The sequence below is a fragment of the Pangasianodon hypophthalmus genome, chromosome 10, assembly GCF_027358585.1.
Source record: "Pangasianodon hypophthalmus isolate fPanHyp1 chromosome 10, fPanHyp1.pri, whole genome shotgun sequence".
In the NCBI taxonomy this organism is placed as follows: Eukaryota; Metazoa; Chordata; class Actinopteri; order Siluriformes; family Pangasiidae; genus Pangasianodon; species Pangasianodon hypophthalmus.
In genome coordinates this window covers 5690676-5703530 of record NC_069719.1, presented here as the reverse complement: position 1 = coordinate 5703530, position 12855 = coordinate 5690676, and the positions used below count along the sequence as shown (strand labels likewise).

At 39.2% G+C, this 12855-nt stretch overlaps 1 protein-coding gene across 1 annotated transcript; it reads right to left on the bottom strand.

Moving 5' to 3' along the window:
* Positions 1–3845: 3845 nt before the first annotated feature.
* vax1 (ventral anterior homeobox 1) lies at positions 3846–12569 on the bottom strand. The gene is made up of 3 exons (XM_034307761.2): positions 11574–12569; positions 9532–9719; positions 3846–6719 (listed from the first exon to the last, which is right to left on the bottom strand). The coding sequence occupies exons 1-3, from the start codon at positions 11788–11790 to the stop codon at positions 6225–6227; spliced, it is 900 nt and encodes a 299-aa protein (XP_034163652.1). The 5' UTR covers positions 11791–12569; the 3' UTR covers positions 3846–6224.
* Positions 12570–12855: the final 286 nt, after the last annotated feature.

Here is a 12855-nt window from a genome sequence, read left to right as displayed (position 1 = left end):
GTATTATCATTATTATACTCAAGTATTAATTTGCATATTTATACTTTACTTAAGTATTATTGAAATTGAATAATTGTACTCATACTTAATGACATTTCCAAGAAAAAAACCCTGTTTACTCTTTATATATTTTTTCGACATTTAAAGTACTTATTATGAACCTCGAAGATCTCTTCTCTCATCCAGCCAATTTCTGTATGCTATACATCAGTTGAATCACCTAAGCTTAGCTTTTTATCATTTCAGTTTAGCATCCAATTTATTACATTAAGGTAGAAAAATGTATCAAGCAATGTTCCATTTCGTCATCACTGGCAGTGACCTTCTCATGCTATACAATGTAGTTAGTGCTATAACTATGCATGTGTGTTTGAAGATGGATAACACACCACACTGCAGTGTTGAATTTGAGGATAAATGCCCCTGGCCCTACCTCAGTAAAATGTTTCAATATTTTGGTGTAAACAAATACTCATATAAAATGAGGTGTCTTCTTTGCCTCCATTAGTAGGTTTTACTAATTTGCTTAGTAAGTTTTGCTAATTTGCTAACATAACCTGGTTACACTGAACTAAGTCTGCCTGTTTTCTTTGCTAATGCCAGGTTAGAATGGACTTGATTACAATAGCTAATGTAATTAGCTAGGCAGCAAGTAAACATCTAGCTAAAGGTAAATATCGCAAACCTACAGAGATTAAACGATATTTTTAGGCAAAACAGCAAAGTTGCACTAAAACAAAAATCATTTTCTAACAGGTTTAGATTAGTAAAAAAATGTTACTTTTTACTTGAAAACCTGACATTACCTAACTTCATCAGTTAAAAACATTTACCTTTTACATTTTAATACTTGAATGTGTTTAAACGTAGAAACTTTGGACTTTTACGTAAATAAATTTTTTTGGCTGGATACGTTCACCTTTAACTGAGTAAGAATTCGACACTCAGAGTATAATTTCTCAATACCTCTGTTTATAGATTTATCTATTGTGCAAAGAGGCGGGACCAAAACCAATCATTTCACAGATTCCTAAACAGAACCTGAAATTGTTCCAGGGTCTCTGAATTTATTATCCTGAATTAACATTACGCCCCAATTGCGTAGTGGAGTAAGCCAGAGTAGTTGCAGCTATAAAACATCTCAAAACTGTGAAAAACATGGGTCACATGGTGGAGCAGTAGGTGGGCGTTGGTACCTCACAGCTCCAGGGTCCTCACAGGTACTTTTTGTGTGGAGTTTCTTTGCATGTTCTGCCTGTGTCCATGTGGATTTCCTCCAAGTTCTCTGGTTTCCTCCAACCTCGCAACATCCTGATAGGTGGATTGGCTATGCTAAATTGCCCCTAGGTGTGAATTTGTGTGTGTGTGATAGTGGTATCCCATTCAGGATGTATTCCCACCTCACGTTTAGTGTTCCCAGGATCCACTGTGACCCCGAGCAGGAGAAAGGGCATATTGAAGATGAATGAATGAATGCGTAGGTTCATGTCTAGGGTTATGGATTGAGAAACAGACACACACACGGCCAGGATACAGATAGTCCTAGGTTTTGATTTGTTACCAAGTGGAAAAGAACTAAAAGTGAAGGAGTACCATTGTAGAAAAATGGTACAATCTCTAAGAGAGACATTAAGGATCCAATCAAGAACCCTACAACAGAGTGTTTTTATAACTGAGTGAGAATCTTTAAAGTAACCCATCTAAAGAACTCTTATAGAACCTTTTTATTCCCCTAAGAGTATAGTATAGTCAGGTGAGGGAACATTTTAGTGAGATGTTTAGTTGAGGAATCATTCATGAGAGGAAGAGTTCAAGAAACAAAATTTAGGGTGAATTCGAGTTAGTGTTTAGGGATCTTTATGTGTCTGTGTGTATACATTCACTGTCTGCTTTTTTTTTTGCTTAAGCCCTCTGATTGGCTAATTAGATCTATCATCCTGTACGGTTCATTTCCTGTTTCCCTCCCATACATAAGGAAAAGCTGTAGATACCTTTGGCAGGATTTCCACCTCCTGAAGATCAGAAACAAAACCCTCCTCTATTCTTCCGTCCTTCATACACAGATGTTACGGTTAGTGTCCGGCATAAAAGGGGGAAGCTTGGAGATGCACAAAGAGGAACAAAACCGCCACAGGATGCTGTGCTTCCTCCTCCCTGAGGCCTGGACTTAAGCGCTGGTCATGTGACGAAGCAAAACGTGTTGGTGGTCTCACACACATGCACCCCCCCCCCCCCCCCCCCCCCATCACTATTAGCTCCACCCCCTCGTCCCCTCCAAACCCAATCCAGCTTGACCTTCAGCCTAATTGGTCTATACAGAGATAGAGGAGTGCTGAGAAAAGGAGGAGGCAGCAGCTGGGGGTTTTTATGCTGTTTGGGAGATTCCCAAGCCTCGGCAACGGTGTGGGACAGGTTCAGGCTTGAACACACACACACACTCACATACACTCACACACAGCCACTGCTAAAGGGACAAAGGCCTTCAGTTGCTGTCCATAGTGTGTGCAGAGATACAAACACATCATTAGTGCAGCACAGAACTAGTGCATCACTAGTGCGGCACAGAGCCCTAATATTGAATCTAGTGCATTAAACATTTCTGGACAAGCACAGCATTTCTCCATTTTAAGAAATCTGATCATTCAGATCATATGCATAGTTCTAGAAAGAAGATACCTGTCGTATCAGTCAGGTTACTGTTGTTCTCCATGGACAATAGTCAAATAAACATTATTATATTCTTAACATGTCTTAATTACGTCCCAATTCGCACCACATTGTCCCTGATAGGAGTACAACAGTGTGCAGGACAGCCGGCAAACCCATCTTCCACAACTTACACTCCGCTTACAGAGATGTATCGACAGAGAAACATAAGCTATGATACTGTGTTGCTTTTATACGCAAATAAAACTCGACACACTTTAGAGCGATTCTTAAATCAGCTCTTTTACCACGAACCGCTTTATTCACACAGGCGCTGGCGTAGAAGCGATAACCTTCAGGTTGTGTTCTCAAGACAAGTCCATGCTTTCACGCAGACAGACATACAGACAGCCAGAGAGAAGCTACGTTACTACCCAACATCCACCCCCTCCTCAAACACACACATTTTCTTCAGCTGAACTCTCACACAAATGCAATTGTGTCACAAAGTGACCATTTTCATCTTTTACCACAAGGACAGTCTATTCTTTGCTCCATCTTTCTGCCTCTCTCTTTCTGTCTCTCTCGCTCTCTCGGTTTTATGAAGGAGTTTAGCGTCCGCCTGGCGTGCCCCATTGTGGCCGTCGCTCCCCTGCATAAACAGTAACACACAGTGGAATAAATTGATTTGATGGTTGACCCTCAGAAAATCTGATCCCTTTGTACTTTTTATATACTTTCCCTTTGATTTGTGCACTGCATTAGAGCCATAAAATTGAGAGTGTGTGCCAAGACAAACCTTTAACCTCAATTTAAATGCTTTTGTCATGTTTGTATGCAAGTGTTACATCAAATGACCAAATGACCTGTTAATCAAACAGGAAAAGTAAAAACCTTCTCAGTTAACTAAATTGTACAATACAGATTGCAGAGTCAAAGGCTAACATGTGTGTGTGTTCCTATCCCTTCCATTGACATTAGTATTGTTGCAGCTAATTAATTCTATGCCTTCACTTAAACCCAACCTTAATTTCATTGACCAAAACCAAAATTTTTGGTTCTTTTAAATAAAAACTACAGTTTTTGTAAAAAGCAGTTGGGACATTTGCCAGAAAATGGTCACATATATCCCCGCCAAGCCCACCCCACTAACACCCACACACACACACACACACGCTAAGTGAGTCAGATGGCTAATTTGGTCAAAAATCCAAGAAGACACTAAATATGGCTAGCACATGAATCAGAACCGGCCAAATCCTGTACAACTACTCTGTCTGATCTAATTGCTTTTATAAAGTCCAACCATGGTGTAAATCACATGTCTTATTGTTCTCCTGTCAAAACATCCGAGCAGAATAACGACATCAGTGTATGATTACAACATCATGCCCTTGTCTCACTCCGCTAACGACATCTTTTTCTAGAAATCACCAAACCCCCAGCCCTAGGCCAATTAAACACAGACAACCCACGACGAGTCCCTCAATGAGCACGGCTCACCAACACTGATCCCAGCAACTAAGAGCTTGGCCTTGCATCGTCCTCTTATTTTTTTTTTTAAAAAAAGAGGCTCAATGCATGAAGAAGAAAGGGTGCACAGATGCAGTTCCGTTGTATTGACAGCGTCGGCCAACCTTGTGCACGAAAATGCACACAGAAGAAAGCGAATTGTGTGAACGGCATTCACAGGCTAACAAATAACCTCCGTTTGTGTTTTTCAAAAAGGCCACAATTCAGTAATAAGCTTAATGCCCACTAACACGATTGTGTATGGATTTTTTTTTTTTTTGGAATTTCAGTCAAAAGCAAATCAAATCACGGCTCGTTTTTTTGTGTGAGGCGACGCTCATAACTGTGTATCAAAAGAATGGCTATGCAAATGAAGGACAAATCATTGCTACTTTATGAACAAAAAAGCAATAATATTCTGTGTATAATAACAGAATTTGATATGAGGAAATATGAGAATATCTTCCTCTGCAGGAACTCAAACACAGCTCGTGAGTGTGAATGAAAGCCAGAAGGAAATAAAGGAGGAGATTGAAGGCGTCTGAAGTTGTTTTTGCAATCATATATAATATATATCCACACTCGTACCACAGGTCACAAAAGGTCAACATGTTCAAGAACAACAGCACCGGGGAGCTTTTGACCGTCCCCTACATTCACTCTTGCATTTTTTTGCAAATAGACTAATCTATTTATTACAGACATGAAATAATTTACAATAAAATAACAATTTGTTTTAGTTACAATTCTCATTTTTCTTGCTTTTATACTACAATAATTTCGCCTCGCCCTCACTCCTCCCTCGGCATAGCGGCCTGCTCGGTCCCGACCTTTTCTCTCCATTCCTCTGTCTTCGTGATGACGAGGATGTGTGTAAGGCCTCTCCAGCTCTGTTTTTCATGATTAGAAGTGGTGTCGGATTTTCCAGTGGGGGGAAGAAATTAGAAAAACATTCTGTATAGGTTAGGTGTTTCATTTTACTGGCAAAAAGGGTATGCCTTTTTTTGGAAAAGCGTCCAGAAAATCTGAAAATCCGTCCTCATCAAGGCCTCGCAGCAACTGTGAGGGAATTTCAACTTAACTTGGAAAAACACGTACGCAAAAAACATGGAACTCAGGACTACAGTACCATCACACACGCAAGAAGAGCAAGACTGCATATTCACTGAAGACACTGAAACACGGAGCGAGACGGCCTCCGGGAAACCGCACAGGAAGGAAACAAAGCCCTCACAAAAACTCAGTTTAAAAATCACAGGACGACCAGACGAGTTTTAACGCCTCGACAGGGTTAAAAACAACACGATGGGTTACAAAAAGTCTGATTGAATAGTTTCAGATTGCAAACTCATTACTTGCTGATGCATACAATATATTCACAGGATGTTTAGTTGTGCTGGTGTTGGTAAAAAAAATAATCACTGTTTTTTTTTTTGGAAAAATTAATATTTGGGCAAATTAAATGAATGTCAGTTTAACATGATCTGCAAGCTCAATCCACTGAGAGCTGAATAACATGGGACTACATGTCATCATCATATAAATGTGGTTCTACAAAGAGAAAAACAGAAAGTGTGTTTTAGTATGATTTAAGCCAAACATTATGTTTCTGTTTCTTTCATTGTTACTCATCAGCTTTGTGAAAATAGGCATCCTATCAGACAGAAGATTATTTCTTTTAGCATTATTAAAACAACTGAGAATGTCGGGCTACTGAAATGATAAAATCAGATGGACGGGAGAAATAAAAATAAGTTGTGCTGGTAAGGATTTCTTTTCAACTCTTTTTTTTTCTTGCTATGCTCCTTCTTCACATTAAAAATTCCCGACCTGGCGGTGAAACTCTAAAGTAGTGCAAGAAGCTCGGAAAATCCTCCTGTCTGAAAGGCGAGCGAGTCCGAATTCTGCTTTGTCACAGTTCCGAGAGGCCTCGCATGTGCATTCTGACAACACGAAGAACAGACATGAGGACTGACAACCACAGCACGGATGACATAAAGAACACAGAGTGAAAAAAAAATGAACAAAACATAAACAAAAAGTTGAGGAGTTAGAGAAAACGGACATTATTCCAAAACTTTCTTGTCCTCTTTGCCGTTGGTCCGCGAGTACGGCTCGAAGGCCGAGGAGCTCAGGTAGCGGGCTGACAGTTCCTGCAGGTTCCCGGCCAGCGAGCCAGCCATGCCCAGCGGCGCAGAGGAGATCCGCGACGCCACGGCTCCCAGCAGCGTGGGCACGGGGAAGCTGAAGAGCCCATGGTGGGCGCTGGTTAGTGTGCTTGAGCCGGACATGGCGGGCAGTGGAGGGCTTCTGGACGCTGTGGCTGAGCTCGTGCCGCTGCTGGAGGAGGATCCTCCGTTAGCAGCGATGCCCAGTGAGGAGCTGGTGCAGTGGGGCAGCAGGCCGGGCATACCCGGCGGCGTGAGCAAGCGGCCCTGTTCCAGCAGACGCAGCACGCTGCACGTGGCCGCTGTCTCCGAGTGCGCAGCCGAGCGCAGCTCCGCATCCTTCCCCTGGTCCTTCTTCTGCTTCGTACGCCGGTTCTGAAACCACACCTTCACCTGCCCACAGACAGAAGGAAGCAGGTGAGAGGGTTTAAAATGTGAGCAGAAACATTTAATAAGCTGGCTGTGAGAAATATTAGACGCTAGCCACTTTCTGTAATTGACTGTGGTGCAAATACAGAGAGAGGAAAAGAGAATGAGGGACAATTTAAACAGTAATTACTGCCTCGCTGTACCGTCTCTTATATAAGGTGCTATTATCTGAGTTAATGTTCACCTCATTAGCACATGCGCACAGTTTGGAAATCAATCCACAGCTAATGAGTTAGCAACCTGCAGCTGTGTAAACATGTGTCCTCTGATTGCACACAGTGAACAATCAGGGGTTTTTAATACACAAGATACAATCAAACGACTCACAAACCATGTTTAGCAAATAAACAATTTTCGCATAGGTAACGATGCAAATCCATTTGTATTCTTCAGAAAACATTACATGTGTGCTTTGGATTGGGAGACATTCTGCTAGTGAATTTCACTGTTGTGTGTTTTTTCTTGTGTGTGCGTTGTATCATAGACCTGTTTTCTATTGACTCTGACAAACACAGTGTCTAACAGCTCTGAGGCTGTGTGTGTCATTACACTGTAAATTACATGTCTGTAAATGTATACATTATGGGGTGGAAAGACTCGTCACACCGTACATGCAACATCCAATCACGAGGCTACACGTTATTATTTATGTATATTCCTCCATTCCTCAATCATTTTACACGTTATGCATTGAAGCTCTGTGCATCAGCAAAGTGTTTAATTTCTGATTTAATCACTTACTCAGGCTTTGTAGCTATTCACATAGAATTATGTTTACTTGTGGAAGAGTGAAAAAAGTGTACAAATAAAACAAAACCTTAAAAAAACTTTAAAAATAATTAAAAATGGGTTATGCTAATATTAAATTATTACAATCAGGATCACAATTCTTTTAAGTTATATAAGACATAAATAAAAATGGAAATATATTGAAATATTATTTAGGTTTAACACAATATAAAATTATATATATATATATATATATATATATAAAACAAAAATATTAATGAAAATAAAGAAAAGAGAAACTAAATTGTTATAATCAAACAGTAAATATAAGGATATAGATGACATGGACTTGTGTAAGTGTGTGTAGGTGTGTCTGTAGTCTAATTTAATCTTTTTTCTAAACTTTTTTGCTTTGTATGTGTTTATATCTGTAAAAAAAATTAAACCTTTGACCGGCACGAACACCAGCTAAAACAGCACGAGATGAACCAAACCAAATCAAGCAAGTTCATCAGGACTTCGTTTCCATACAGCGTGGTTTATTACTGAGTGGGTCATTCACTTAAAACACACGCACACACACACACACACGCACACACACTCAAGAAGTGGGGGAAAGAAACGGCACAGCGGGTCTGAGCAACCAGGACAGGAGCTAAAAAAACACTGAAGTGCCTGCAGATGATTTCCGACCATCCTGTGAATAAAAATACTCTGATTATTCCCTTTGACTAAAATTGAATTGTCTGCAATTGACGACTAATCAGACTCTCTCTCCCTCTCTCTCTCTCTGTCTCTCCCTCTCTCTGTCTCTCAGCTCTTGGTATGTAATTTCTTTCCTTGATCCATCTTTTCTCTGTGTTTGCTTTCTCACACTTTTCTCAGCACAACATGTTAGTTTTGTGAGGCGACCAATAAAGAGTCTGCAAACAGACAACATGTCTTTACACACTACCATGACATCATCATCATCATCATCCTCATCATCAGTGTGATATAGCAGCACAGAGAGAGGTTTGCGGATAAGACAATGGCTACTAAATTAGCTAGATAAATACATTTAGTGATTTCCATCTTCAGATATAAGACAACTTTTTGCTATACACAACATGCTAATGGATAAATAAATAAACTAACAAATACATAACTACGACTTTACAACACGTCATATTACAGCACACTACTACTGCAATCCAGCCCACAGTGTGGACAGATAGAGACAGAGAAAACAAGAGAGAAAGACTAGCTCAGTAGTGTGACCTCTGATTAACTCAAAAATGAAGAATAACATCACACGGCTAGTTTTTAAAAATGTGCCATTTGTCCCAATCACACAAAGCTGACAGTCTCGGTTAAGTTAAACATGTAATTGAAATTACTAAGGATAATACAACTGAGACACATGTACACAGCTACATATTTGTTTGATTTTTTCTGGAGTACGTGGGACTGTATATTTTGTTTCTATTGCTTTCAGTCCAGGGGGTCTTTAGCCTTGTGGATCTTTACGCTACGCACCAAACCTTCTGTCCATCACCTTTATAGCATTCCAACAGTCGGCCAAACGGCAAAAAAGCCTCGATGAACGGAAGCATACGACAATAACGACTGACTGAAATCATCATAAAGATGCCAGAAAACAGCATTACAGAATGTATAAAGAAAGAAAGACATACAAATTGGAAAACATAATTAAATTGCAGGGATAATAATAGTAATAATAATAATAATAATAATAATAATAATAATAAATATTCAGGCTTTGCGTCTGTTTCTGCTGGATACCAGGAGCAACATCTCAAATAATCTGAGTCATTTAAATTAAGCCTTCTAAAATATTAAACAGAAAGGACTAAAATATTTCTCTGCATTTACTACCTACAATATATCTATGTATATAGAGAGAAATAATTTTTTTTTTATTGCCCTATAGAGCTCTATATTTTTTGTCTGTAAGTGAATGTGCATATACACACATCTAACACAGCTATATAAAGAAAAATTCACATGAGTGTGAGTGTGTGTGTGTGTGTGTGTGCGTGTGTACCTGAGTCTCAGACAGGTTGAGCTGCCGGGCGAGTTCAGTTCTCTCTCGGCCCACGACATACTGGCACCGCTGGAACTCCATCTCGAGCCGGTAGAGCTGCTCGGCTGTGAATGAGGTTCTGGTTCGCTTCGGCCGGTCCAGATCCAGACCTTTGGGAAGAATGATCTCTCTGATTGAGCCTTTGGCATCTGAAAAAAAGCAAACCAAATGCTGTGACTGCGTCTCAAACATGCCATTGTGTATGAAGCACTACAGTACACACACACACACACACACACACACAGATATCACTATAATATTTACCCCTCTATCTAATCAAAAGCCTTTACATAATGTGAATACAAATAAATATAAATTGTTTTTTTAAAAAAAGAAATAAAAATGTACGCTCATGGTAGAAAGACCCAATTTCTTCTTAATCATTTTTTATTTAATATTTTTTTTACAGAAGTTTTTTGGAACATATACTCTTTGTTCTGAAAACACTGCACTAACCTATAAAAAGCCTAAAAACATTAAAATGCCTGACAAAATGTGAAAATAGACATAAAATTAACATGATTTTTGTAAATATATTCTCACAAATATAGTAAAACAAATCTGTATAAAATTTAAAGTGATTAGATAATATTTCTTAAACATGTAATTAAGCTGAGCTTGTCAAATCAGCTTGTTCTTTATTTATCCAGATGATTCCTAGGACTTTTTCATTCCTGGTCTGTGCAGGAGTCTAATTCAGTTTTCCCCAAATCCTTAATTTTCACTTAAATAACACAGCAGATTTAAGGCTTTCAAAACCGAAATGCTAAATAAATGAAATTTATTTTACACTGCTTAATTTGATTTGTGATTTTAAATGGTTTAATATTATTTTTAGATTCCAGATGCAGTTTGCTTTAACGTTAAAAAAAAAAAAAATAATAATAAAAAAAGTTTATGGAAGTGGTAGTAAATTAGACATCGCATTACCTGAAGAAATAGTTAATTAAGAAGTTAATTTTATTTAAAAAATTTTATTATGAAAATCTAATACTTAGTAATTATTTATTAATTCTAAAAAACTGTTACCAAAAGAAGAAGAAGAAGAAAAACTCTTTTAGCTTTCAATTCTGCCTTCACACCTATATTGTGTACGCTGTAATGTGATCATTGTGGTGAAACAGGAACATTGGTTGCTTAAGCACAACTGGAAGGAATAAAACAATAATTTAATCAGGCTAATTTCATTGGGCTTTGATCAGGTCTCTGTGTGTGAGCCTGATTGAGTTTGGAAAAGTAAATAATAAATGGAGCTGACTGCTCTGTGGGTTTTAGGAAGCGATGAACCTGCACAGCATGGATGTTAGCGCTCTACACTTTATTTCATTTAAATATAAATTGAGGCATCATTTATTTGCCATTCGGTTGCAGATGACAGGATTGGTATGACTTTTTTTTTTTTTTTTTTTAAATCTCCTTCTGAAATAAACTACCGAAATGAACAAGAATAAAAATCTACAAGTAAATATACAAGTGAAAAATAATTTTTTGTATTTTCTGTATTACATTTTGTAAATTCAGACACAGTTTAAAAAAAAGAAAGCATACATTTAACATAACTTATTTTCGGTGAGCTTGAAAAAAAAAGCACCTGTGAATATAAATCTAAAAGTAATAAATACATTTTCAGCAATTTTGAATTATAATATCCTAGAATTATTATAATTTAATTAGGTTTAGGACAAGACGATGTCTAATTATTTATTATGTGTTTAAAGTTTAATTGAATTTTAAATGATAAGAAAATATTTTTTATATTTATGATGTTTTTTTAAAAATAAATGTGAATTTGAAGAAACAGGTTTGAAGCTAAAACATCTCCAGGAGTTCCACCAAGGAGAAGCTTCTGTTTATCAACTGAGAGTCTTAAATTATATCACACACTGAAAATGTGTGACTTCTGGTACTAAATCAGCACACTCTGTCCAGAAAACATCCTGTTTTTGGTGAATTAATGCTATGGAGCATCGTTAAATCCGAATAGCGGAACATCAGGCTCTTACCTCGAACCAGAATCCGCCGGCAGTAGTCTGGATCTCCCGTGCTCGTGCGACTCTTTTCACAGTTTTCCATGGCTCCGGATGAGGAGAAGGAGTCCTGTGGTTCCTTCAGGAGTGTTTTGGAAAGGCTCCCCTGGGAGTCTTTCACCTCCTTGCTTTCCTTCAGTCCGTTCTTCAGCACCATCCCCACTTCCGGCTCCTGGCTGTAGCGGACGTCCATGTTCGTCTGTCCTTATCAGAGTAGCTCTCCTTCCTCTTTTTCTTCTTCTGTTCTTTTTTTAAGGCCAAAAAAAATCTTGATAATGCTAGTTTCTGTATCCGGTGTGTAAAACCACAGCTATTTGGACACTTGAGTCAGGGATCTAATGTCGGAGCGGCACTTGCTTCATGTCCCAAGCGTTCTATCATCAGTGTCTGCGCTCACTTGGACAGTGATCATGGACTTCTCGCCCTAAATTCAGCAGCAATTTAGTGGCCCCTCTCTTCGTTACATGCGCATCAGCCTGATAGAGACGATCTCCATTCAATCAGAGGCGCGGATGGATGCATGCCCGCTCGTTGCAATTGATTACGGTAATTTTGCCAGCTTCGGATTTGCGTAACCTCCTGAATACGCTAAATTGTTTGGGGAAATATATGCCGCGCTAATGGAGGGGTGCGTTGCCTACAACCCCTCTTCTAGCCAGTCTTCACACGCATACACGTACACACACTTACAGATCCCAGTCAAATGATTGGTCTTGGATCATGAAGGAGCGCACACACGCTTGCAAACCCCAACATGCACAACAGAGGGAGAACCCTCGCAGAAAAGTTCCAGTCCAGTCCCAGATGTCCCGCTGGTGGCCCGCGTGATGTCCCGTTACTCTGATCAGACGTAAATCTATAATCAGGATAAGCAAATTTAGTCCAGTTATATTGCAATGAGCCCGCACGACAATTCACACCACTGTCTCTACGATAGGACTGACAGACACGGGCAGAATGAGAGAGAGTGGGAGAGAGAGAGTGGGAGAGAGAGAGAGAGAGAGAGAGAGAGAGAGAGAGAGAGAGAGAGCGAGAGTGAGAATTTGACTGAGCGAGAGAGGCGGAGAGACGTGGGATACAAAAAGAAAAAGGAATGGGAAAAAAATGAAATGCACTCTGGCAGGAATTTGTAGCGCTAAAGATCACAGGCAAATACACACCACCAGAAAGAAAAGTGAACAGCACCCTGGGTCTCTGTGAAAGAAATAACACAAACTCGTCTATAAAAGTAACAAATAAAAGTCCTTTTTAATATCAG